Source organism: Exophiala bonariae, assembly GCF_035927105.1.
Source record: "Exophiala bonariae strain CCFEE 5792 chromosome Unknown scaffold_57, whole genome shotgun sequence".
Taxonomy (NCBI): domain Eukaryota; kingdom Fungi; phylum Ascomycota; class Eurotiomycetes; order Chaetothyriales; family Herpotrichiellaceae; genus Exophiala; species Exophiala bonariae.
This window is the reverse complement of record NW_027042532.1, coordinates 26,104-52,969: the sequence shown is the minus strand read 5'-3', so window position 1 is coordinate 52,969 and position 26,866 is coordinate 26,104. Positions and strand designations below refer to the sequence as shown.

Below are 26,866 nucleotides of genomic sequence, written 5' to 3'. Positions count from 1 at the left end.
TGGGGGTATAGCAGTAAGTCGGACATTAACCGAGCAATGATAGGGTAGAGATTCAAGGAGATCCGCGCATATTGTACACTTCAACGTTGATAAGTGAAAAAGAGAAAGATACTTTGAAATCCACTAATTGGGGGTCAGATATGTGCCGGCCATCTTATTCGCTTGCCAAGGGACGTTGGCGGACCCCTTCTTAAATCCCTCTCCGCAATTTCTCGAATGATCATGGTTTCTTCCCACCACATGGACCTCGCGTGATGCTCGCTATCCTTGCACCCTGGTCATATATCAGCAAAGCCAGTAAGTCACATCGGTGAATTTGGGGAATCGATTCAATGAATCGGGAGTCGCCGTAGACCGAATTGATAGGAAAAAGACTGGACGCTGACTGGAGCCTTGATGCCTCGAGACGGAGTTGTCTAAATCGAATTTGAGATTCCTAAATTTGTCAAACTAGGTATATCTGTGATAGTCGCATGGGACGTGTAATCCTAAACTTCCAGAACTGAGCGGACCTAGTGCCAAATCGTCAAAGTACCATGGCGTCCATCACCGAAGTATCCGCTGAGCCAGCTTTCGTTAAACTCCAGTTGCGAACCGCCTATGGACCGGTGTATCGCGATGTATCAACTCAACCGCCCAGAGAATGCAAAGATGACGAGATACCCTTGATCGATATTTCCGACATATATGGTGACTTTGAAGCTCGGAAGAGGCTGGCTCAAGAAATCAAGGTTGCTGCTGAGAATACCGGATTCTTCTACATTAGAAACCATGGTATCCCTGAGTCAGCAATTCAGGGAGCACTCAACTCTGCCAAGAATTTCTTTGCGCAGCCCGAGGAGCAAAAATTGGTAGTATCGAAAGACAAGGGGAAATGGTACAATGGTTATTCGGGAAATGGCACTGCGATGGCTAGCCCGACGGAAGGCTGTAAGTTAGGCATTGCTCCTGAATCAATCTGCTGTAGGAACTGATTGTGCATAGTGGATTATCGTGAATCCTTCTCGTGGCGGTATGAGCCACAATATGACCCAGAGCCGAAAGATCTCAATGCCATCCCCCCTGAAGTTCAACCTTTCATTCGTGGCGAAGACTATGTATGGCAAGGGACTGAGCACATTCCTGACTTCAAGAAAGGTTGCATCACTTACTGGCAAGAATGTCTCATACTCGCCCGAAGGCTGGTGAAAATTTTCGCTCTGTGCCTTGATCTGCCTGAGAACTATTTCGACTCTGTCACAACCTTTCCGGGAAGCGATTGCGTATATAATCACTACCCTTCGATGAGTGCCGAGCAAGCGGTCATGAGCCAAGATATTGGACTTGGGTCGCATACAGATCTCCAGTGTTTTACACTGCTGTGGCAGGATATGAATGGTGGACTCCAGGTCTTGAACAAGGATGGCCAGTGGATCAAGGCCAGTCCTATCGAGGGCACATTCGTCGTCAATATTGGTGACTATTTGATGCGCCTGACGAATGATCGCCTCAAGTCAACAGTCCATCGGGTATATAACCGTACGACGGTCGACAGGTAAGTGTTCGACGGCATGCTCGCTTGTGAATAAAGTGTACTGAATTGAAAACAGGTACTCGATGCCATTCTTCTTCGGATTCAATTTCAACGAAACTTGTGGGGTGCTTCCATCTTGCACAGATGAAGACAACCCGCCCAAATATGAGCCGATCAGCTGTGCAGATTGGTGCCAGCTTAGATTTGCCCAAACTGATGTCTCAACGAAGGTGGTTGCGTATTAGCCAACGCTTCAGTATAACGTATGCATGTTCGTTACGCTCAGAGGCCACCTGGGTGATATATACGCAGATTGATGCTGGGTGATAATTTTCGAATTCTACAGTTTCAGATTGTGACATATTACGAGCGGATTGCTCATAGTAGCGAAATGTGAGAGGTAATGTTAATTGATGAAACTGTCTAGTTACAATAGGGGTTATGCGGGAGAAGCCTGGTCGATATACGAGGATCTTAGGCTAGTCCTAATTAGGACTAAACTGTCTCGTCTCACGTGACTTAGATCACCTACGTGTAGCTACTCCGTACCTACCTAAGTAGGTACTCCGTATGAGCGAAGGCGTTGACTTCGGCCGCCAAGAAATCCTAACCACCTACTGCGGAGTAACAAGTCCTAAGTGCTTAACCTTAGGCATCTACATAAGTAGGCCTGCCACAGCTCTAGGCGTTATCATGCCCTGAAGCTCGAAGGAGTATCCCTGGCCTTAGGCATGCTTCTCCACGGCGATGGGGAATACACTAAATTAGGTACCCAGGAATTTTACATTAGGCCTTCGTGATGATACTGTGTAGCAACTCGATGAACAGCACCACTATCTTTAAACCATGAGAGTTCTCATGGGCAAAAGTGCTTTTTCAACTTGTTTCCATTGTTAAGGAGCCCAAAAGTTCAAGCTATGTGCTGTCCATAGCGATGCCCAGGCCAGAGAACAAATCAATCCACTCAACCAAGGGTGAACACGAAGCCTATGACGTGCCTACCAAGCGTGCGCCCAAGCCCAAGGCTGTCTCTCACCTGTGGCCCCTAGGGCCAGGGTTCAGGCTTCATGGGTTGCTCAACAGACAGCGGGACTTACAACCTTGGAGATCCGAGTGAAAGCAAGGCCGACCGCTTATCCACCAGGATTCAAGTGGCCGCCCTGAATTCGAGGGGAAGAGTGAGCAGAGTATTCGTATCTCGTCGATCACACCGACATACCAAGCAGATGGAGATGTACGAGTACGAGCAGGCTTAACTCTTAACCAGAGTGGTTAGGCGGCTCACCAGTTCAAGTTTGGCTTGGGGGTCTGACGTAGTTTGTGCATCTGGCCCCTTACGCCTGGCGTCTGAGGCGTGTTTTGGGGTAGCATGTGGTTCATAATTTATCAACAAGAAGCCAGCCAGCACTTATGCAAATCTGGTTCAGGACTTCGTTTGTCTTTTACATCCACGTTCTCGTCGATAAAATATTAGGCTTTTGTTAGTTCTCTCATCACGCATCGTCTCTCAACGAAGCCCACTCCAACTCCAACGACCCTGTCTCCTGTCTGCACTCCACAAACGGCGCGGGAAAGCAAACCTTCTCCTCCCTGGATCTCCTCAGTCGGGAAGGTATAAACACCACCACTGTCAACTTCCTTCCCCGAAGAATATGACCAGCACGGCAACAACGACACACACGAGCAGCCACAGCGGCACCTTCACCGCGACCGGGATGGCGCCAAACGCGGCCCAAGCGCCAGCAGCAGCCGCCGCAGCACCACCCTCCCCCCAAACCACACCCCCTCGCGCAGGCCTGAACTTCCGGTCGCCATCGCACTCGAAAGTGAAATACGCACCCTCAGCATTCGTCCCGCCGCCGGTATCCTTCCTGCAAGGACGGTGGCACGTCACACACTCGACGCTACCGATGTGGAAGTCGAACCGCAACGTGACGATAACGTACAAATCTCTCGAAAACAACGCCGAGGTGCTGGACGACCTGGTCGAATACCAGCCGCTGAACTCGACGAAGCGCAAACGCGTCGAGGGCGTCGACACGCCCGACGCCAGCACCGTCGGCGCCTATAGCTGGCGGGGCCGCGGGTTCTTGAAGATCGCGAGCAGCCACTGGCAGGTGCTTGGGTATGGCGAGGAAGAGGGCGGCTGGGCCGTCACGTATTTCGCAAAGACGCTGTTTACGCCGGCCGGCGTGGATGTCTATGCCAGGCGGAAAGGCGGGTTGAGTGAGGAGTTGCTCGCCAGGATTACTGAGGAGATGAGGGCTGTCGATCATAAGGAGGTCAAGAGACTGGCTGGGCTGGTTTTTGAGATTAGGCATGATTGGTGAGAATGTGAGGGTAGGTAGGGAGGCTCAAGATGAGGCATGTGTTGGTGTTTGCTGACATGGAAGAGCAGGGAAGATGGATGGGAATGAGGAACAATGAATGGTTTGAGATATCTCGCTGGAGTTTTTTGATTGATGGTATACCTTCTGTTCTCTTGCTTCTCAGATACCCAGATAGTTAAGTTTAGTGATATTGAATTCCACTGGGAGATTCAAATACTCGACAAGAATCGTCATATATCATATCAAATGTCCCTCGGGACTAGATTTCCCCTCGATATCTCTAGTATGCTTAACAGACGTTACCCAGCACAATTTTGACGCCATCGCTGATGCTTTTATATAACATATCATGTCTCTGACAGATGTCCAGAACATCTCTCTTAATAATCCTTGTTTGATCATGATCATCGTCCAGAATATCCGTATCCTCCACTACCGTATGCCTGACCATGACTGCTGAAATCATCCATCCTCACCTGAGAATGGCCGCTGTTGTAATAACCGGCACTCTCTCCGCCGGGGTATGCCTGGTACGTTGGCTGAGGAACAGGAGCCGGGACAGCCTGCTGAGGTCTTGCGTGCCTTTCCCGATAATCATGAATGCCATACGGCACATCATCGGTACTGGCATGGCTGGCAAAACTCTCCTGACTGGGCTGCTGTGCATGGCCTTGCTGGTACTGCTGTTGCTTCAGCTTACTTAGGTCATCCATTTTGAGGTCCCTGGAACCCTGGATGTTGTCGTAGCGACCGAGTTTGGTCTGGTTGTGACGACTGCGGGTGTCCAGGACGATCTGAGCGATCTGAGCCAGCAGAGCGAAGACGGCGAATGAGTACAGGGCCTTGTAAATCCGGCACACCATCATACCGTCGTTGGATGCCCAATTCGCTGCGCTGCAGGAGTGTGTGAGTGTGCCGGACATATTCCATGAGAGAAGAACGAAGCCGACGAATTGGATGATGAGGACGGTCGAGTTGATGATCAGGTTGAACAAGGGGGAGAGGAAGGAGCAGAGGTAGAATAGCGTGGTGATGATAATGGAAATTAGTGAGAGGAGTGATGCTGCTAATACCTGGAAGAATCTGTTAGCCACGGGATCGTCTTTTTCATGAGATGTCATGGACTTACAATGATGAAGGTCCAGGGTAATTTGAAGCCATCTTTCTTCAACTGAATGAAGAAGAAGATCAAGATACCAGTGACGATGCTCTGCGAAATAAATGCAATGGCTCTGGTGACGTGAAAAGACATCGCTGGATATGCCTGAGGTCTACTCTTGACTTTTGCCATCGTGAAAGAGAAAGAACCAGAAGCCCGACAAGGTGATAGAGACTGTGAATCTGGTACGGTGCAGTGTTGCTGATGAAACTGGCGGTGGTTGGGCGGGGCGGTGCGATGTCCTGTGTACGTGGACTATGGGGTATCTGGACGGGTAGGAAAAATCAGGGGTGGAGGGCTGGGCTGAAAGTGGCAGGTTGCGACAGCAGACGTCTGAGAGGGGGAATTATCAGGAGGTGGGCAAGGTTTCAAGTAGTGGATATGTGCTTGGATGAAATACAGCAATCAACATCGAGGACCAAGACGAGGACGAGGACGACGCGTGCGCAGACAAAGAGAGGCCGCCGTGGGAAAAAGTGAAAGTGAGAGTTGTTGAACCAGTGCATGCGCAAGCAGAGTGGGTGATGTGCTTGTTATGAAACCGATCATGAGCGACGGCGAGTCGGGCATGGAGTTTGGGGCATTGCCACCGCAATCCTCGAGGCTGAGTTTTACCAAGGACCAAAGTGACTGGGGTGCTGGGCCCCAAAAATAGGCCTGGCCGCATCAACCGACAAGGTTGGATCGCTTGAACGTCCCTTTATTTTCTCCGACTGTCGTCACGTGCCCCAATCCAGAAACCGATCCCTGCCAAGGTTTTCGATCAACTAGCCGCGATAGGCATCATCCAACGCCCAAGAACTCAAGCCCGGAACTAATGCAAGGGCATGCCTAATTGCCTCTCCAGGTCCGATTTCTGGTTAAACCCTTTCAGGCACCATCAAACGAGTATCGAGAGTATTCATATACGAAATCTGGATATAATCCACGACATCTAGACAGGTAGCTACTAAGACCTTCAAGGGAAACGAACGCTCGCAGATTGGGACCTATTGTGTTGAATTGAATTGAATTGGAATTTGGTTTCTGTACTTTCATCAACTACTCATCTCTGCGCTTTCAACGTTTCTGTTCCCGACAGCAATCATCTACAGCCCAATCGTCATCGACTCTCATTTCTCGCCCTCACACTCATCTCAGTGGACTTTCCTTCAGTATTCCATTTCCTGGCACAAAAGTACCTGCCCCTGCAGCATTCAGTCGGAAGGCCACTCCGCTTCCATTACTGATCTTCGAACTTGGTGGTGAGGTAGGTAAGGGTAATGACGAGTTCAAGTCTGGTGTGTTTCTCCCACTTTGTGCCGCACTATTGACTCCAGTCCCCATTCCATCGGGCAACAATGTGCCTCCGATACTCCTCGGCGGTGGCTTCCACCCATACTTGGTCCCTTTGCGGTATATGTCTTCAATCATCTGTTCCGCAATTCCGGCATCTTCGTACTCGAGGAATTTCCGCCATAATCTCCATGCCATACGAGCATCTTCGATACTGTCATGTCCATCAACCTGCGCATCGTCGAATGTCTCCTCTTGGATATATTCCTTGAACACGGCCCATGCAAGATATCGCAACGAAAATCGCCGGTTCTTGCCAGGTGCCAGATACAGGTATTGTGTATCGACCGTTTGTGCTTTCGGAACATGAATATTGGCTTTTCGGAAATCAGATGCAAGGCCATGTCCAACAAAGACACATCCCAAATTCAACAGGATCCACAACTTTTTGTAAGCCACTTTGAGTGGAACGAGATTGTGGCTGGATAATTGTGTGTCCAGGTCTCCCGGTCGAATCCCAGAGTATTGTGTCTTGTAGTCCACGATGGGTTCAAATATTGTGATATAGTCATCGATAAATGGAATACCTTCCTCTTCTCCATTGCCTCGAAGAACACTGACTCGTGCAAGCCCGTTCTTGGCTGGACGAATCGTTTCCTGACTACCATCCGCTTTGACATCAATCTCGGCGCGTTCCAACTCCACAAATTCGGTATCAAGAGCGATTGGCGTGCCTTCATGTGGATGTTCTCCAAGGACCAGCATCTTACACTCGGGTCCTGGATACAGACCATTGATGCTATAGTGCTGGAAAAGGAGAGTGGTATCGAGGTGTTGCTTCCATGTCTGATCCAACTTCCCATGTGCCTGCTTCACTTGATATGCAATGATGCTTGGCAATTTCCACCCTTTGTTAAAGTGTAGTGCTTCCCTGGGGTCAACCGATGTTACCAGGAAATCATTGAAAAGATGCCAATTCGGAAACACTTTGTGATTGGGTGTCACCTCTGGGCCAGGGTTGGAAACCTCAACATTGACCATGCTGACCAGATGGGGTTGATGCCTTTCACTCGTGTCAATTTCCGCCACAAATCCCACCAGTTCATATACCACCATGTTGGGTGACTTGTTGCGTAAGTGCAGCGCCAGATCAGTGCCTTCAAAACAATACACGTTCCTATCCTGTATTGTGATGCCGATCTCCGAGGGTAGAAAACCAGGTGTCTCCCACAGTCCACGCATACTGGTGTGATTTCCAAGCGCCGAATTGAGCATCAACACCGATGGGAGCCTTCGAACAGTTTTGCGTATGGCCAACTGTTGATATCTGCGACATCGACTGCACCATCCTCGGTTTTTGGCTTCACGCTCAATCGTCGTCTTCAGGATCGATGCGAACTTGAAGATTGGGTTCCGCATGGCGTGTTTGGGATCGAGTTGTGGATAAATAAGATCATGCACATAGGTGCTCGCAGGTTTGGTTGTCTCATTGTTACAATACATACAGCGAATCGCTTCGAACGCGTTGCTAGCGAGAACTTCTTCTATACCATCGCCCTTGGGCATCATGGTCAAGTAGTCGTGTGCGATCTGCTTTAAGAAGAATCGATTTACTGATTGAATGGTTGTTGAGAGCGGTGTTCCATTCGCGTTGGATAGGTGCTCAAATAGACTGAGATTGGCTGCTTCCCTAGAAGCACCAAAAGCCCTCAGCAGATTGGTCGCCTGGCAATTTTGGCCACTGGCCTTCTCAAGCATGTCAAAGAGAAATCCGCATTCGCAGAGAAGACAATTGGCAGCAACACAGGGGGACGCAGCGTGTTGTATCGCGACATTCCGGATCAAGGGAATGAATCTGTATAGCTGTAGAATGGAATTGACAAACGAGTTGGCAATGTGTGTTTCCAGCCCCGAATATGGAGTCTTGTTGTAATAGCGGAAATCGAAGTCATCCACCCCAAAACGGCTGTACTTGATTTCGACATTGCTGTACTTGAGCATTCGTTCTTCGTCCGTTTGACCTCTTCCGTTCAAGGATATACCAGCCAATGATTCGGCCGCGTCCGACAGCTTGCGGCCATTTGAATGGATCTTAGGCGAGACATCCTTCGCCTTCTCACTGAGAAATTTGGGCGCTGCGATGGAGGCGGGTACATGACCCGAACGGGTATCCTCCACTTGATAACGAAGCAGTTTGCGTGGGTTGAGATTGGGAGCGTAGTGACCCATCTCTGCCGTTTGCATATGAAATAAGAGAGCCGGATCAACAGGGACAGGTGGGGCGCCAACGTCGAATACCATATGACTTGGCCAGGCTGACAAGAGGGGCCCTGAATAGTAAGGTATGCCGATGGTATTCAACGGTGCATCATTCCAATCCACATGAGGGATCTGTTGTGAGGGTTGGTCCGCAAATTCGGTCTCCTTACTGAGATTATTGAATCGAAGTTTTGTAGGAGAACCCCAAAGGTAGATCAAGCCATTGGTGTCGGTGATGACGACTGCATCACCAGAAGACGAAATTTCCATGCCCAACATAAATTGGACATTAGCTTGCTTGAGCATGACGTTCACGGGGTTCATGAGATCGACCACTTGCATTTGACCCGTCTGTGAGGCAACAAAGCTGGTGGTTTGTAGTTTTGGGTGTAGGCGTACGTATGCAGCGCCGGGGTGGAACGGAATTGGAGGAAGGGACGTGAGGTTCTTGAGGTCGTAGACATTGGCCAGTGGATCTACTATCGGGACGCCGAGCTGTCTCACCGAAAATCCACAAGTAACGAGGAAATCGTTGCGGGCATCCATGTCGTTGACTGCTGTCGCATGAGCTTTCCACGATTTCAGTAATTCAAAGCTGGTCAAGTTAAGAACGTGAACACTGCCATCGTCGGTAGCAGCACATATATGTCGGCTTTTCTTCATCAGAGTGTAGTTTGCTTGGGCGGGATGCTCGGAGACAATATGACCTTTGTCAACATCGATGATGAAAAAGGTACTCTGACATCCTGCTACCAAGAGAGAATTATTGGATGCGGTTTGGGTCATGCATCGTAAATCGGTCATCAATGGGTGTGAAATATGCCACTGGGTCAGACCTCTACGGGTAATAAAATGAACACTGGAAGAGGAGATTGAAATGATGCCTTTTTCGTGGATTAATAGTTGTTTGACTGGCCCCTCTCCGAGGTGAGCCTTGACCGAGACATATCGTTGAAGCTCGGGTCCATAGAACGAGGTGACTCGTCCCTGGTTGATAGATCAGTGTCAGCTCATTGTCCGATTCTCAGGCACCTTACTTGATCATTCCCCACCCACAGAAGCTCCTGTAGATCGTCAAAAGCAATGGAACTGGCTGGAGCAGGGATTGCGTGCAGGCCAGCCGAAGGCACGGCAATCCGAGTAATCTCATCCCAATCAGCCTCCATGGGCGCGATGAGATTCTGACCAGTTCATCTATCAACTAGCATTTATCGGGAGGCAGGGACATGATGAACGGCGAGAAGATGAGGCACCCTGTGGGTTGAGAAAGACCCTCCAAGAAGGTGAATCATTTGATCATGCGATGGATAGAAGGTGGAACAGTTGAGGGTTTGATGATGGATAAGTACAAGTAAAGAGAGGTAGGGCGACGTGAAGTTGTAGGAAAGTTGGGGATGACTGTGGCTGAGGTACAGGGAGTGTGGCTTGAGAAATGTGGCTGTGCACGTGGTTGTCCCTTCCAAAATTCCCCCGGCGCGACTGCACCACCGCCGCCGCTACCGTCCATCTGTCATCGAGTGATCGGAGTAGGAAGAACAATTGTAGGACGACAGTTTCGGACTTTGAAGTGCTACAGTCTGCACCGCTCTCACACTGCACTGCATCCTCCTTTACGCTTTTCAAGTCGATATTCTATACGGACTGTGCCTATCGTAACCTGCACCCCATCGCTCCAACTCATGTGCCACGCCATCAATTTATGCCTGCTACCTACACACCGACTGCACTGCCCATTAAATTAGATTTCTATCCAAGTACTTTCTCTTTTTCAAGTCATCCTCGAGTCTGTCGCAAGTGACTATAGTCTGCACTGTATACTAATTGATTGTGCCCTCTTAACCTTAAGATGGCAAGCTATGAAAGTGAGACATAACCAGAACCATCCATTGATCATTTTCGTTGACCAATCTTTAGGTGAACATGCTCGCGATGAGGTAGACCACTCGAAAGGTCCTCCGAGAAGACCAGACATGTCTTCCATCATCAGTCTACTTGCCGAAATCAGACCCGAAAGCCCTGAAAGTCGCACACGAGAACATGCCGTCCCACTCCCAGGTGATGTCTCAGCAGCCTTTCGTGGCCTTGCTGAGGCATACCAACAAATGCAGAGAGACAATGAAAATGCAGATTCAGACTTGATGGAAAATATGATCGAAGCGCTCATGAGCTCGGCGGAGAGGCCACCTCAGGAGGTCAAGGGCGTGGATGAAGAATATATCGCTGCTCTCGAACGAGTCAACATCAAAAAGGTCAAGAAAGATGCGGACTGTCCAATATGTGGAAATGATTTTGTCGATGATACACATCCACTCTTGGTCCGACTGCCTTGTCATACAAGCCATGTCTTCGATCTGGAATGTATCCGCCCCTGGCTATTACTAAATGGTACTTGCCCTCTTGATCGAGTGGACCTCGCTCAACGGGAGAGAGATCGCAAGAAGGCTCATCTCGAAAGCATCAAGAAAAACGCAGCCCCCGAGGATGATGAGGAAGAGTGGGATGGTCTCTATGGCTAGAAAGTGCCAGAGGAGGATTAATAAGAAACTGATACACCTGCGATCATGACCGACATATTCCTTTTTCACCCAGATCCATCGTCGACCCAAATTTGACTCTCTTCCGGCAGCCCATTCCGGAGTCAGACCGGACGGTATGGACATCCTGCGAGTTGCGTGAGCCGGTAGCTCTCCTCATTATCTCTGCATGGATCAATGATGAGGCTAAGAGTCGCAGAACTATGCTGACAACGAGTTTGCAGCGGCACAAGAGTCATGCTTATGGGAACTAGATATTTTTGAGTCTCACATCCTCGGTTTACAGACGATAGAAGAAAGGATGGGCCGATTTCCCACGGACTTTGAACAGCAAATACACAGCTGATGACAAATGACCTGCAACATTGATATACATCCTCTTTACTCTGATGGCCAATGTGCCGACACTTGATCCACTGACATGCTCTCCACCCAATCAAGCTCTTACTTCCTAAACAACATCTCAACCTCGGCTCCCCACCTTCGTCATCCATGGCAAAGTATTAACACACCTTTTCCAACTGACGAGTCTGGATATATAAATACCCCTACGAGTTCATAATTCTAAAGAGTACCATTATTGATTGATACTTATTGTGGCCTAGCTCGATAACAATACATTGTATACTTGGTCAACACTGGTTTGTTGTTGGCTTCGAGTCGGTGACTCATTTACCCGCACGCCGTCGGAATTTGACCAATTTGGGCATCTGTGCGAAGCATTCTATCTTCTACGGCCGAGGTCGCGAATAGAGGTGAGTTCTATACTAATCAAAGCTATATCAGTTGCACCTTCTAATCAGATGGCGGGGGATCAACAGCACTCATTTCACAATTCTCGGAACTTTCCTTGTACGCTTCTGACATCGAACACAATGTCTTCAATTCCAACCACCACCAAAACCTGGATCCTTGCCAACCACCCCAAGGGCGCGGCTACATACTCAAGCTCCGATGAAAGTGCCACCTTCAAGCTCGTGGAGCAAGAAATCCCCAAGCTTGGCCCCAACCAAGTGCTCGTCAAGACACTATTCCTCTCCAATGATCCCGCCCAACGTGTGAGCATTGAAAGCTCCATCCCTGCCGAGCGCCTGTATGCTCCACCTGTGCAACTCCAGGCTCCGATGAAAGCCGGTGGACTGGGAGAAGTGATCGATTCGACAGCTGATAACATACCGAAAGGCACCATTGTCCAGGCTGGCCTATCCTGGAGCGAGTATATCGTCCTCGACGCTGCCGCAGCCAGTCCACGGAAACCTCTTCCCAATGGTCTCAGCCTCACGCATTATCTCGGTGCATTAGGTGGGCCCGGCTTGACCGCATATTACGGCTTGGTCATCATTGGTGAAGCAAAGAAGGGCCAGCGGATTGTAGTCTCCGGCGCGGCTGGTGCAACGGGCAGCATGGTTGTGCAGATTGCGAAGAACGTAAGTATCTTTTTCCCGCAACCGAAACATGAAACATGCGCTGAGAAAGATCGTGATGAACAGATCGTTGGCGCTTCTGAAGTCATTGGTATCGCAGGCACGGATGAGAAGTGCCGCTGGGTCGAGAGCCTCGGTGCCGATAAATGCATCAATTATCGCAGCAAGACCTTCGAGCAGGATCTAATCAAAGCCACGGATGGATTTGTGGATGTTTATTTCGATAATGTGGGAGTAAGTTTCTACTATTCCACCCTTTGAAGAGAGTATCGTGTTAATCTTGTAATCAACCAGGGTGAAACTTTGGACATCATGCTCGGCCGCTTGAAGCAAGGCGGTGTCTCGATCGCATGCGGTGCCATTTCGAACTACAATGCCCAGCAACCCAGTGTCCTGAAAAGTACGCCACAAGACTATATCATCCCATAGAATCCATTAGCACCCAACTAACAGTCGCTCACAGATTATTTCCAAGTCATAACGATGCGCCTGTCAATCCGTGGCTTCATCGTGCTCGACTACGCACCGCACTTTGGTGAGGTGATCGCCTTATTCATTAAGTCACTGCAGGAAGGCAAGCTCAAGATCTCGGACGAAAGCGAGCAGGTCGTCAGCACGCCATTCGCGGATATCCCGAAAACGTGGTTAAAGCTGTTCGATGGTGGCAATACGGGAAAATTGGTCACGAAGATTGTTTGATTTCTCTCTAGACAGTGACGTGTGGCTGTCATCTGAGGCTTCTGGCTAGGCAAGTCCGCATCTCGGGGGTACTAAAGTACAAAGAACACTTGGATTCCTAGAGTTCTTCAGCTTCAACACATTTTTAAGCCTGACCTGTCGCTTTACACTCATGCTCTCCTCCTCGCGCTTTACGACGCTTGCCAAGAAAGAGAAATCAGATGATGAAACTGAAAAAGACTGAGCAACACTAACCTCTGGTGGTTCGAGCAATAAAGATTAACATTAGTCGAAGGAGTGACTAGCTCTAACTATACTAATTCCTATCACAACAGGATTTGTGGTGAAGATACCACATTTCTTTTTGGCCTGAACATCTTATCCTTCCCCATCTCGTTGGGCATGTCTGGTGAGCTTTTTGATGCTATGCGATTTCCCCAAACGCCGACAAAAATGCAATCAACCCCCTGTGTCGATATATATGTTTCTCAAGAAAACGCGACACGTTAGAAAGTTGTCATGTGAGACACAGCGTGGGAGAAATAATCCCGTGTCACGTTATGTCTTTGATCATCACTTCATGGCAGCACCCTTTTATCGGTCTACCAGTTTTTTCCGTTATTGCTCCAATCTTGCCATCCACCTTCGGCACTCGTCTTCACGGCCGCGGCGGGAGCGGTCTCGGTCACGGTCACGGTGATTGTGGTTGGGGCGCAAGACTCCTTTTGAGGAGCTGGAGCTGGAGCAGGTGTGTCAACACCTTTGTTGTTTTGTTGCCAGTCCTCCCAGCCTTGCGATTGCTGCGGTGCTACGCTCTCGACGGGCTTGGGAGCTTCGGGCTTGGGAGCTTCAGGTTTGGGAGTCTCAACAGGCTTTGCCCAATCCTCCCAGCCCTGCGACTGTTGAGGTTTATCTGCTGGCTTAGTCTCTGCTGGCTTTGGTTGTTCAGGGGCAGGGGCTGGCTTGGAAGTCTCAACAGGCTTTGACCAGTCACTCCAATCCTGTGATTGCTGAGGCTGATCTGCTGGTTTAGTCTCTGCTGGCTTAGGAGCTTCTGGCTTGGGAGTCTCAACAGGCTTTGACCAGTCAGTCCAACCTTGCGATTTTTGAGGCTGCTCTGCTGGCTTGGTCTCTGCTGGCTTGGGCTGTTCAGGGGCAGGGGCTGGTTTCGTGGTTTCAAAAGCCTTTCCAGTCGCTTCTGATTTAGACCAGTCCTGCCACTGAGACGTTTGAGCAGCAGGCTTAGTCTCCTCGGGCTTGGGTGCTGGCTTGGATGCTTCAGGCTTGGGGGTGACAGGAGCTTCAGAATGTTCCCAAGAATTCCAAACTTGAGAAGACTTTTGGGGAGCTGGGGTCTCGACGGGGACTTCAGACTTCTTGGTGTCTGATTTGGGTGCCTCGGACTCCCAGCTATTCCACTGCTGATTGGCAGATTTCGTCTCCCTTGGCTTGCTGACTGTCTCAAGGGTTGTCTTTGCAGGCTGAGCAGTTGTCTTTGGTGCTTCGGTAGTCTTGACGGGGTTTTCGCCCCAGTCTGCCCAGCTAGAGGCCGGAGTAGCTTTTCCTTCCTCAGACTTGGGAGACGAAGGGGCGTTCTCTACTTTGCTCGACTTTTGATACTCAACAGGAGCAGATGACTTCTTAGCCTCTTCTGGTTTGGCTGAAGTCACAACAGCAATGGAAGATGCCTTCTCGGCAGGGGCGCTAGCCCAGTCATTCCAGGTCTGTGCAGGAGTAGCCTCGACTTTGTCTGATTGAGCGAGTGAGGACTTGTCACCTTCTTGACCTCTAGGCAATACTGCACTAAGAGCTGGTGCGAGTAATGCAAAAAGAACGATTGACTTTGCCATGATGGGCGATTGATTTTCAACGAATGTTGTGATAAAGATATAAGGAAATGGGAAAACGAGAGAAAGCGATTGGGATATGTGAAAAACACACCGAAGAAATTCGAAGTTGTGCTGAGGGATGATGAGGTGAACCTACCAGATGGGACAAAGGAGCATCTCTTATACTCGACGATTATCTATTCTTCGCAGTCGCTGTCACGGCTTGTCCACAATTGAGGCTTCACGATTCTGCGGATGACAGGCACAGATGGATCATTGGGGTGAACAGTCGCCCGTGACGAGAAGGTGTGGGTTGATGGTGGAGTGTTGATATTCGTGTACTGCCGAGCCAAATGACAAAATATGCAGATAACCAGGTTCTCGTTTATCCGGAGCATTATGCAAATCTTTCGCTGATCAATATCTGGAGTATGTGGGTCAGAAGCCAAAGGGAAATGGTATTCATGCAAACGAATGGATCGGCGTCAGCATCCGGGGACCACGCTGCCAAAAACACGTGAGCATGAGCCACGAAGATCTACACATAATTGACGTGCTTAAAATATGTCTCAGTAATCGTGGAGCAGAAGAATAAATGTCCATCCGGCATAGAGCACAAAAGTGTTGAATTGTGGGCAGGTTTCCACAAATCCTGGAGAAAAAGGTGTTGGCCTGACGTCAGTCAGGTCCTGTCGTTAGCTGATGAGAAGTGTAGATTCTATACTGCACTGCATGTATGTTAAAGTCTAAACAGACTTCGAAGGTATACATCCACATGTCTCAGAAACGTGTGCCGTCTTCGTTGTCATGAAGCCTTGGTATGTTTGCCTCTATTAAGAGCCCGGATGGAATTGCGTAACAACCGCTGAAGTACACCTCGGTGATTTTGGTTCGTTTCCGAGCATTTAGCCATTCTCCCACTTACCAGACTCAAAGGCCTCCTGAAGTGCGAAGGGGTGGTTGTCTTGCGTAAGCATACATGATAAGGTTTCAACGGGCGGGATCGTGGTAGGCCATGAAAGGAATGCAGTCTTGGAAGATCATGGTGGGAACTCTAGCATTGTGGCGATTGAAGGTATGGAAATAGCAATTCCAAGACCATTTGGATGATATCATACGTACTCCGTAGGTACATTGCCTGCCTGAAGGGGCATTCCCCATCTGAACTCTTCAGTTCTGTAGCCATAACTTCGTCTCCCTAAAAGTTGAAGAAAGTAATGATAATGCTGGAAATGTCGAGCCTCTCGGTATGGGGTCGACTACCTGCCTCGGCAGGTGGGTAGGTTGGTTTTACTTGGGAAAGCTCACTTTGAGCCGAAAGAGGCTGATAAACATGGAAGTGCTCTTTGCTATTGTGCTTCTTGGTCCCTTTAAGCTTGAGCTTCATTTTTGGCTGAAGATCGTTGGGCTTCATCCATGCAGCATTTACAGGTTGGAGCTATTCAATATGTGCGTTTTTGACGATCCCTAGATGTGAGTAAATAGATCAAAGTATCAGAAACCTACCAGTCCAGCTGGTAAGGCTAGCCTAGCTCTCAGGGAACCCCGGACTTGTAAGGTGCGAGTGAATAGCCCAGGCTGTAATAATGCAAAGTCAACCAGCTAATCACAGTATGAACAAATGGACGGTCAGTTTGAACGGTTTCCCAAACTACAACCTGAGCATGAATCAAACAGGGCCCGTGCTGCTTTCTCGATTGATCACCTCTTGGGAGGAACCAAATAACCCTAAGCCATTGCTGTGAGACAACACAACCCCACCCAGGTATGAAATTCAAGGCTGTGCAAGGCTGAGTTGATATCGGTGTTTATGGCGTTCGTGCGGTACAACTTTAGACCACCCTCCTGACCGTGCTTCTTTTCTTTAAGGTGCGGATTTACGAGCAAGAGAAACCACTTTGAAAGGACGAGAAGTTTCTTGAAATTTGATATATTTTATTTTTGGTGATGGCCTAGCACCGTTTTCCACAGTAGCATGATTCAAACTTAAAGGGATCTCTGATTGCAGGACCGCTAACCTCACAACGAAGCTTTCCTCCATTACTCTTGCAGTTGGCCGACTGATTGCTAGTTATCTTGGTTACTGAGTTTGGATCTATGTCTCGAGTTGACCCATCCCATGAAAATGCATCGCTGTATGGAGTGCCAATGAAGAATCTGAATAAGAAAGCGCGCGTTAACTTCATGCTTAGAAGAATTTCTTACGGCTGGTTCTTTCCGCGCAATTTGACCCGCGACTTACCCGTCTACATCAATACGATCATTGAAGTATCCTCCCTTGGTCTGCCCAGGAAGGACGGTGTAGCAAACACATGACGTAGTATCCTTCATAATGTTGTTTCCTCCCTGTATATTCGAGACTGAGGGCTCCACCAGCAATCATAAATTCAATCCAGATGGCCTTTGGGGAAGACTTACCATTACAACTTTGAGGGCCGCCTGCGACAGATTCGCACGCTGACATGGTCCAGGGACTGTTATTTGTGACGCTTCCACATGGTGGGACTGTACAGCCACTTGCAATGACAGTATTTAGACTTGAGATCTGGTGGGTGGTAGCAAGCGCAATGTTTCGGTTGCTGCTCGTTAGCTCCATATTGAAATGCTCGGAAGTTTTTGTTATCTGGCTTGGTTGCTAGTCATACGTAAAATTGATGTATTGTAGTCGTGCTGATTGTTGATTGAAAGCTCGCAAAAGTTCGAGCATTATGACTTTATAGTCGCACATCTCCCCACTCTCCTTGTTCATTGCGGTAGACTCAATGAACCTAGATATCAGTTTCGCGAAGCTGTAGATATGAGCTTCCTGGGGTACGAACAAGCCAACTGGAAGTCAGGAGTGTATTGAGGCTGAATCTCATGCCCCTTTAGCTGGATCATGTCGTAGTTTCGGCTAACAGGATCTAGTATGCCATGAGCCAGAGGAAGAGCACAATTAAGGAGACACCGCACAATCTCAATAGCACCTACCTAGGTATGTTCTCAATCCGATTTCGAGTGGCACCGCAGCTTGGCGGTAGGGCTAAGGGAGCGTATATAATGCTAAGGACAAGTGTTGGCCAATCAGAGTCCAAAATGTAGGTATCAGGCGGTGTTGGGGGTCAGCCTCATCCATATGAAACCTCTCTTAGCTGCCAGTGCATGAACTCTGATTAGAGCTGCTTCAGTAGAGGACAGATCATATGACAGCTCGAAATACGTGTTTGCAAAAATCCATCAGTTGAAAGAGGTAGCCCGTCGGCGGTGGTTGTGACAACCCAGCTTCGTGTACTTATGCAACCTAGTTTAGAGTGGTTAGTTGGAGACTTGAGAAATTCTGCGCGCCTGGCCGAAGGTAACAAGCCTCTTGCCTTATAGTCAAGACTAGTTCTTCTGGCTTTCCGACAAGCCTACCTCAGCTGAGCTGTCTGATCCCCAACATGGGATACGAACAAGGGAGTGACAATTGAAATGCAGCTGGCTCGCAGTGCGAAAGTCCTTGTTATGTTTCATATCCTTACAAGCTTTTTTGCTTCCTAGGATCTCCGTTGGCTTTCTTACACCTAGTCTAACACTAATCTGTATCATGCCCTGATGATTCGTGCCATCTAGGGTTTGGCCAGGCAAGACACATTCATCAATGTTTGAAGCTGAAATAACACTGCCTAAACACCTATGAGGGACCCACTGTTCAAACTAGGCCTAGGAAACATGGGCCATGAGTATAAATACATGCCAGCCTAACAGGGTTTTACGATTAAAGATCAACCACTTCATACAAGATCGATTTAGCTCAAGCGTGCCATGCAGATCTCATCTATTATTCTTTCCGGCATTGCCCTTGCCATGTTCAGGGGCCACTCCGTCCTCGCCATGCCTACCGCAGTAACAGACGGTGTTTCCCAGGCCACAAATCACCCTCAAGGTTTAGTCAAACGGCTTGGCTGCCAACTCGGAGGGGACATACTTTGCGATTATCATGTAAGCCACTTCCTCCGAGTCTATCATATTCTGACTCTTGAACCTTCTTAGTGTATATACTATGATATAATTACGAAGCGTGAGGCAAGCCCCTATCTTTATGGTCTTTGCAATACGGACAAGTAAGCATTCCGGTTTGGATTCACTTTCTTCAGAGAAACCTGATCGATTTCTTTTCAGTGTGTGTGTGTGCCATCAAAGGCACCGCTGATGAGGCTCGGGTCGAACTATTACTATAAGGGGTTTGATAAAATAGAGCACAGATATGAGCTTTGGAGTCTTATGAATAGGCTACGAATCTCCATCCACCTACGAACACGAATGGCCCAGGTAGATCACTAGTGGGAAATTGAATCTCGGGTCAGCTTTGCAGCCCTATACCTGACTCTTGATCGACAATAGAAACGTCTCTATCAGCTGTTGGCAAAGTCAGGGCGTCTCACCAATCCTTTCCTTACATTGATTTATCTCAATCCAAACTTGCTGGTCAAGTGACTTGACTCCCGTCAAGTCTTACTGTATTCTATCATGGCATAAAGGAGAGCTCAAGTAATGTCAGACTCAAGACAGAAATGGGCGTTGACACTTCTGGAACTACCACGAAGGGGGACCCTGAACATGGTAGGGGTCGAAGCACGAATAACGCGCAATGTTCCATGACGACCGTCCCGCGTTCTTTTGAGGCGAAGTGCTAAGATGGTAAGATTTGCCCTCTGTTGACACTTACACCCTTCGCTAATGGCCTCTTGTAGTCTATGGTGAGGCCTGTTATTCCTCCTGTACCAGTGCTGCTCGCGTCGAGCACCAATATTAGGTACAGAATTGTAGAAGATCGTCAGTTCCTATCAGTGTATACCACAGCATAGCAACGCAAGGTCCGATAAATCAGGCGAGAAATTCCGCTATTTGAGCGTCAACTTATAGTTATGCAGTCTCATAATCTTCGGAGTCCGGCTCAGACAGTTGGCTCAAGGGTGATCGCCAATGACAATTCACATTATTCTTGCTTCGACATTAACAAGATGACAAATGCTGGAAGCCGTATCACTGAAGCAACTAATATCAGGACAACCAGCCAGGAAGTAACAAAATGGCGTTGGCTCTGCCATTCATCTCTTTCCGCTTAGGCAATGTCGATACCCACTCTCGGTGCCGAGACCAAGCTCAGCGTCATCAGAAATCCGGAGAGGAGAGTTTGTGGGGAAACGGTCCCACCGGGGCAAGGTCCCTCTTCATTAGAGACCGTCAGCAAACCAGTATCAAAAGAGCGACCCGCCGTTGTGAAAGGTAGATCAGTTGATTTTCTCTCATCGTGCCGGGCGTGCTGGGGAAGCCAGACCTTTATGCTATCAGATTGTACTGACCACGACGCCGTTATCACATAGAAACCCGTCTTCCTCTACAACTGACATCCCTTTCAGACACCTCTTGCAGCTCAGCTAATCCCTTGGACAGCGATGTTGATCAACCTCACTACCCTTGCCTTCGTCGCATTTGCATTCACTCTGCTGTGGCTCGTATCATCACTGTCAGCAAAGCGTAAGAGACTAGGACTCCCTCCTGGACCACCGAGACTACCAGTGATCGGAAACCTGCACCAGGCTCCACAGGAGTATCCATGGCGCAAGTACCAGGAGTGGAGCAAGCAGTATGGTCCCATCTTCAGCCTCCAGTACGGATTGAGCACCATTATCATGTTAAGCAACCACCAGACCGCACACGACCTCCTGGACAAACGCAGCAACATCTATAGTTCACGGCCTCACGTTGTGATGGGCGGTGACTGCGTCAGCAAGGGTCTGCGGACACTGCTCATGCCGTACGGCCAAAGGTGGCGAAACCATCAGCGTCTACAGGCGGCATACCTCAACATCCGGGTTTCGCAGAGCTACCGGGTCCTACAAGACCTCGAGAGCAAGCAGCTGATGTTCGAACTCCTGAACCCCGATGCAGACTTCTCCGACCGCTTCCACAGGTATTCATCAAGTCTCATCTTCGGACTGGCGTACGGTCGACGGCTGACACGGGGTGACGAGCCTGAGATCAAAGCCATCGACCAGGTTATGGAGAACTTCCTGTATGCCGCACGAGTAGGGACGTGGATCGTCGATTCCTTGCCCATGCTCAATTACTTGCCGCGGTTCCTCGCCCCATGGAAGAGATTGGGCGATCGCTTGCACGCCTTCGAATCGAAGCTGTATATGGAGAATATGGCCCGAGGTCGACAATCCGGGTCGTGGAATTGGGCCAAACTCGCCTCCGGGATGAAAGAAGGCCAGGATATGTCACCGGAGGAACTCGCGTATGATGTCGGCATCATATATGAGGCAGGCAGCGACACGACGACAATGGCACTTGAAGTATTTACGCTTGCGATGCTCCTATACCCAGATGTCATGAAGAAAGGCCAAGCTGAAGTGGATGCAGTCTGTGGAGATGACCGTCTGCCGTCCTTTGAGGATAGCGAGCAATTGCCATATGTCCATGCCCTCGTCAAAGAGACGTTGCGATGGCGGCCTGTGTCTGCAGGAGGGATCCCACATGCTGTGACCCAGGAAGATGAATATATGGGATATCGTATCCCGGCCGGTGCCACCGTCATTGGAAATCATTGGGCAATCCATCTCGATGAGGATGTGTACGACAAGCCACTGGAGTTCAACCCGGATCGATGGATCGATCACCCGGACCTGCCGTCGGCGCCGTTCGGGTTTGGTAGAAGAATATGCACGGGGCAGCATATTGCCAAGAACAGTCTATTAATCAACATCGCAAGGATATTGTGGGCGTTTGATATTGGGTATAAGTATAAGATTGTCAATGGAAACAAGGAGAGATGTGAAGTTGATCCGTACGCATTCACCCAGGGGTTCAATTCTAGACCTTCCAAGTTCGAGGCAAGCTTCAAAGTGAGAAACGAACAGCGGTCGCGGTTGGTGAGCGAGGTTTGGCAAGTGACTGAGAAGGACATGGATAAGGTCATGGAATTGATCCGACAAAAGGGCACGAACAAGACTTGAGAGATGAGTCCGTGAGGAAAAGAGGTTTTTACCGCTAATGAAATCATGATCTTTCACGTTCCAACATGTGTCCAGGTCGGCGAGTCAATCGAGGTAATCTAGTTGTGTGTTAGCGGCGGTGACAGGATACTCCCGGTCGAAGGGTTCAAAGACAGTTGTCGCTGCAAAATCGCCACCAAGTAGAATGAGCGGTCCTTGGAGAAAGAGATCCGTGAGTGGCTCACCGGGTTTCGGCTTTCAGCCCTTGATATCTTTAGCCAAGGTTAGGGCATGCGCGGCCCGGTTGAGGCTGGGTTGAGGGATAGAGGCTAGAAGAGCTGTGGGGTTGTAGGGGCATCTGTTGGTCCTCTCAATATTCCGTTCGATCTTATAGTGCACAGAAAGTACTGTAGTAACGCAAGTCAGTAGTCCGAGCGGTCTATAGTGAACGAACGTCACTATGCGATACCAAAAAGGCATCAAAATGGCTAGTCATGTCAAGTCATATTAATTCAAACTGTCCATCAAAAAGAATACCCATGGAAAGCCGAGTCACACGCTCTGTGCCCCTACTCGAAGACCCCAGTACATTCGTAACTGGTCAAGAAGCCTTCGTTGAGAATTGAGCTGGACAAAGTCATCAATGCCTGTGCATCGCATAATCTTCAGCTTGCCAGCCTGGCGCTCTCGGGGTTGGAGTTCCCGGACCTGCGGTATACAGAGACCACGTAACGGTCATACCGGGCCTCCCCATGAAGTCCAGCACATAATGGGCTCCAGGATCGGTGGCTCTGTTATGACTGTGCCATACCATGTAGTTGGTGAATGGCCTGTGAAATAGCAGACGACGATTAACTGCGGTTCGGAATCCACGTATGTATGCCCGACTTACCGTCCAGTTGTGGAGAGATTGGAAGTCCAACCAATGGCACCACTTCCAGCCCTACCAGTCACTCGAGAGTTGTTGGGATTCATCGGGACACCGTGGGTCACAAAGATGTAAACCCCTGCTCCTCGGTGTTTGATTTTGACCGCAGCTCGGCCATTCTGTTCAAAACGAAAGCTGGCTTCGACTGACTTTGTTCCAATCGGTGGTGCCATTTAAATGCCCTGACATATGATTCTCGTTGGAGTTCGTTCCGCGTTGATGGCACACAGTGACAGTGGGCAATCAGGCTGAGAGACGCAAGAGCAACGAGGAGTTTTTGCCTTTGACGAAGGCTGATGAGCGAGATAGTTTTATAGGCAAGCATGTTAATATCCAAGGTGCGGGGCACATATCGCTAAACCAGGCCGGGTTGATCATGAACTGATGCCACGATGGGTGTGTCGACGCTGAAGGTTTGCCCGGCAGCGTGGTGGACTGCCAAACACTTTCACTGGTGGCAGTTGGCACGGCTCAACGCCTAGCAGTCCCTAAGTGCATGTCGACGGTCGTAGGCGCTCTTGCCGGCCTAGTCGGCTTTATTGCCCTTGGCCGCGGTATATTACTGGCCATACCCAGCCGTGCGAGGTCGCACACGGAGAGCATCAAAAGTAGTAGAGGACACCACCACATTCAAATCGCTTATGTAAACTTGACCTTGGATTTGGCACGTGATACATGACTCGTGACAGATGTGAGTTGGTCGTGAATGACTCGGCGTAGTATTCAAGTTGGGGGAATCGTCATAGTCCTGCGTTCCTGGTTCCAGGTTGCTTTGGAGCAGGGGAGATGGCTCATGGCTTATTATCTTCAATGTAAACTGCAGCTTTTCGATTTATTCTCCCTTCAATCTTCCTCCAGTCTCCCTCGTGGTCATTACTCCCAGAATTCCTCAGCTACCCCGCAATGCCAGAGCAATTGACAGATCTCCCTTGGTTCATGTACGACACCGCAGACGAGTTACTGAATCAAGACTTGGGCAACCGACCCTGGTTTATGCGTGCAGAGGTTGATCAAGTGCTACAACCACCTCTCGCAGAACTCCTAGGAGGAAGAGAAAACGAGATTGACGTGTTTGCTGAACACGGTGGCCAAAAATCCGCCACCATACCATCATAAAATCCCCATCTACGATACCAACTTGGAGGCCTACAAGTTGTCACTATGGACAGAGATCCCAAGAAAGGGCCCGCCAAAAAAGCAGCAGTGGTGGAAGATGCAGCACCGAGCGCAAAGTTCTTACAGGGTATGTTACTGGCGGCGGCTGAGTTGCACGTTGTGAGTTTTGATTTTTCTGACCAATCTGATCCAGCCCGCATTACCGCTCTTTCTACCACGATGATCAAGAGGCTTGAGAACATTTTTGCTGTTGCTTTGGGCCCAGAAGGCAATGCAGACCCATCCCTTCCGCCCACCCTGACAGACACATCAGTACAACAATTTCAACTCGAGGTCGAATCCAATGCCATTATTCATGCTGCCGAGGAGATTATGATGCTCACGAGAACTATGAAAGAGATCTGGCTATTTGGTGGCTTGGACACATTGACGGCTGATCATGACGATAATAAGAAGGATGAAGAGGAGGAAAAGAGAAAGCGGCTCAACGAAGACGTGAAAGCGGTAGAGGCCGGGTTCAAGAGATTCCTGGAGCGATACGAAAGCACAAGTCAAGTGACAAACAAGGATGGTGAGTCGGTGCCTGTTTAGGGATTCCGACTTTGGGAGGATCCGAATTTGGAATCCAAGCTGTACTTGTGTATAAGGCTGAAGTGAATTTGTGCACGACTCATGGTCCATTGATGGATGCGAACGAACGCCATTTCTCCGTAGTCGGGTCAAGATCGTCCTGGAAGGGCCGTGTTTCTCCCACACCACGCCCAACGTGGAAGAAGCTGTGTGCTGTCAATTGAAACGTCTGCCTTGGCATGTAGGACCGACATTAGCTAGCGAGGGGATCCATAAATGGTGGTTTCAACATATGACCTCAACGGGTTCGAGGGTCTAGACTCGCAAATTGGTGGCAAGTTACGAGGGTGGAAATGAAGCATCCACTGGCACAAGCTTCTCAGCCGTGTCAAAGGTTATTTCACCATCACCTGAGGGGCATTCTCTTGGAAGAATTGTGCGTTGGTCTACGAGTACTTGAACATGAGGAATTCGTTTGCGCCTTTGACAGAATTGAAGTCATCCTTGTTTCAAGTTCGGGAGATTTGTTCCGATAACACTGGTTGACCAGGATAACGATATATATTCTGGGAACATAAGAGGCACTCCTACGGATAAGCCCCATCGGTTCGCATCGCGCCTTGTTCGTATCTCGACCTCCACCACAACTTACAAGATTGACTAATACGAGTATCACCATCACTACCAAATCTTCGGGTCGAGCTTGACACGTTTCGCAAATCCCAAGAGCTTTTCTTCACAACAATTAAACTTTTCAAGCCCACAAGGACGCGTTGTTGATACCCCGTTGATATTTCAAGTACTCCCACTTGGACACATCACCATCCGATAAGCAGCTTCACGCTGCCCCGACCGCCTCAAACACCACCATAAACATGTCCAACGAAATCGCCACACCACCAGCAACATCATTGTCCGACCCGCCATCGCCAACTGACTTGCCGGAATATTCTACCAACCGGCGCCCCTCCAACAACCCATTCAATTACCCTCCAGTCTACCACGACGACAGCGAGGACGAGAACCGCAACGGAACCAATCCAATGGCATCAACGACATCCATCATCAAAACCACCTTAACCACTATCGTGCCCATCACTTTTCATCCAAAACCCATCTATGTGATTGTCGCAACCGCGCTGAAGCCTTCTATGGGCATCGGCAACCAAGGAACCCTGCCATGGTCGGGCATCAAAGGCGACATGGCCTTCTTCCGGAAATTGACGACCAAGGTCCCTGAGTCGAGTGCGCCTGGTTCGTTGAACGCGTTGATCATGGGGAGGAAGACGTGGGAAAGTATTCCTTCCAAATTCCGGCCGCTAGCAGGTCGGCTCAATGTGATCATTACGCGAGGCAAGGTAAAGGAACTAGGAAGACAAGTTCTGGACGAACTTCAGACATCGTCCGAGTCCGAGTCTTGGGAGACGCAAGACCTTCTCCTCTCGACCGCTGCTACACCATCGAAATCTAGTGAGGCGAGCAGCAGTGAAGCGCCCGACGCAAATGCTACAGTCTCGACGACCGTACTCCTGACACCGTCATCGACAACTGCCAAATCTGCAGTCCTGATCTCCTCGTCATTGCCCCGGACACTCTCACTCCTCTCATCTTCCGACTCGCTCCCCAACTCAACTGTCACGCCCCAAAAAGTCTTTTGCATCGGTGGAGCCAACCTCTACAGCCAGATACTGGCCCTCTCGCACGTATCGGCCGGAGCAGAGGACGACGCAGATCTCTCACCCACCACGACCAGAGAGCCACCGGCGCAAAAGTCAAGCACGAGTGCTGAGCACACCTCAGATGCCGACTCCACCGCGTTCGACATCCGGATCCTGCAGACTCAGGTCCACAAGCTGAACGGCGAGGCATTTGAGTGCGATACGTTCTTCCCAGAGGACATTACGTTTTCGTCATCAACGTCGGACTGGCGCGCGGTGTCGCAGAGGACGTTGGAGACCTGGGCGGACGGAGTGGACATTCCGGGTTCCTCGCCCGCCTCGGCATTCGACTTTAATTCCAGCACTGATGCAGAACGCAAAGACCCATCTGAGGATGAAGCAGATGGGTGGGTGCGCGACGACAAAGCAGGCGTCGAGTATCGTGTCGTCGGGTGGGAGCGACGATAGACCGGAGTGGAATGTTGCGTGATCGACAACCGCCATAGGGTTCCACCTCTGGAATCGAATATCATGCTTCCGAGTTACAGAGTTGGCAGCAGCATAATTTGGATAGATCTGGATCCCATTCTGCATTGGTATTCGGCGCGTCAGACGATGAGTTACGTGGGTATTT

General features: G+C 49.5%; 10 protein-coding genes across 10 annotated transcripts; 7 read left to right on the top strand and 3 right to left on the bottom strand.

The window, feature by feature from the left end:
* Positions 1–536: 536 nt before the first annotated feature.
* LTR84_011425 (uncharacterized protein) lies at positions 537–1,758 on the top strand (the record flags this gene model as incomplete). Its single annotated transcript, XM_064854957.1, has 3 exons — positions 537–930; positions 985–1,534; positions 1,590–1,758. The coding sequence occupies 3 exons, from the start codon at positions 537–539 to the stop codon at positions 1,756–1,758; spliced, it is 1,113 nt and encodes a 370-aa protein (XP_064699951.1).
* Positions 1,759–3,165: 1,407 nt separating this feature from the next.
* LTR84_011424 (uncharacterized protein) lies at positions 3,166–3,843 on the top strand (the record flags this gene model as incomplete). The annotated part of the gene is made up of 1 exon (XM_064854956.1): positions 3,166–3,843. One exon carries the CDS (start codon positions 3,166–3,168, stop codon positions 3,841–3,843), a length of 678 nt encoding a protein of 225 aa, XP_064699950.1.
* Positions 3,844–4,247: 404 nt separating this feature from the next.
* LTR84_011423 (uncharacterized protein) lies at positions 4,248–5,134 on the bottom strand (the record flags this gene model as incomplete). Its single annotated transcript, XM_064854955.1, has 2 exons — positions 4,248–4,916; positions 4,973–5,134. 2 exons carry the CDS (start codon positions 5,132–5,134, stop codon positions 4,248–4,250), a joined length of 831 nt encoding a protein of 276 aa, XP_064699949.1.
* Positions 5,135–6,133: 999 nt separating this feature from the next.
* On the bottom strand, positions 6,134–9,702 carry PAN2 (poly(A)-specific ribonuclease; the record flags this gene model as incomplete). Its single annotated transcript, XM_064854954.1, has 2 exons — positions 6,134–9,523; positions 9,574–9,702. The coding sequence occupies 2 exons, from the start codon at positions 9,700–9,702 to the stop codon at positions 6,134–6,136; spliced, it is 3,519 nt and encodes a 1,172-aa protein (XP_064699948.1).
* A 680-nt stretch (positions 9,703–10,382) lies between these two features.
* Positions 10,383–11,052, top strand: LTR84_011421 (uncharacterized protein; the record flags this gene model as incomplete). Its single annotated transcript, XM_064854953.1, has 2 exons — positions 10,383–10,398; positions 10,451–11,052. The coding sequence occupies 2 exons, from the start codon at positions 10,383–10,385 to the stop codon at positions 11,050–11,052; spliced, it is 618 nt and encodes a 205-aa protein (XP_064699947.1).
* An 893-nt stretch (positions 11,053–11,945) lies between these two features.
* On the top strand, positions 11,946–13,193 carry LTR84_011420 (uncharacterized protein; the record flags this gene model as incomplete). Its single annotated transcript, XM_064854952.1, has 3 exons — positions 11,946–12,728; positions 12,789–12,894; positions 12,958–13,193. The coding sequence occupies 3 exons, from the start codon at positions 11,946–11,948 to the stop codon at positions 13,191–13,193; spliced, it is 1,125 nt and encodes a 374-aa protein (XP_064699946.1).
* A 581-nt stretch (positions 13,194–13,774) lies between these two features.
* LTR84_011419 (uncharacterized protein) lies at positions 13,775–15,022 on the bottom strand (the record flags this gene model as incomplete). Its single annotated transcript, XM_064854951.1, has 1 exon — positions 13,775–15,022. One exon carries the CDS (start codon positions 15,020–15,022, stop codon positions 13,775–13,777), a length of 1,248 nt encoding a protein of 415 aa, XP_064699945.1.
* A 5,069-nt stretch (positions 15,023–20,091) lies between these two features.
* On the top strand, positions 20,092–21,981 carry LTR84_011418 (uncharacterized protein; the record flags this gene model as incomplete). The annotated part of the gene is made up of 2 exons (XM_064854950.1): positions 20,092–20,248; positions 20,417–21,981. The coding sequence occupies 2 exons, from the start codon at positions 20,092–20,094 to the stop codon at positions 21,979–21,981; spliced, it is 1,722 nt and encodes a 573-aa protein (XP_064699944.1).
* A 1,810-nt stretch (positions 21,982–23,791) lies between these two features.
* Positions 23,792–24,595, top strand: LTR84_011417 (uncharacterized protein; the record flags this gene model as incomplete). Its single annotated transcript, XM_064854949.1, has 3 exons — positions 23,792–23,972; positions 24,033–24,131; positions 24,198–24,595. The coding sequence occupies 3 exons, from the start codon at positions 23,792–23,794 to the stop codon at positions 24,593–24,595; spliced, it is 678 nt and encodes a 225-aa protein (XP_064699943.1).
* An 854-nt stretch (positions 24,596–25,449) lies between these two features.
* LTR84_011416 (uncharacterized protein) lies at positions 25,450–26,700 on the top strand (the record flags this gene model as incomplete). The annotated part of the gene is made up of 1 exon (XM_064854948.1): positions 25,450–26,700. The coding sequence occupies one exon, from the start codon at positions 25,450–25,452 to the stop codon at positions 26,698–26,700; it is 1,251 nt and encodes a 416-aa protein (XP_064699942.1).
* Between the last annotated feature and the right edge of the window lie 166 nt (positions 26,701–26,866).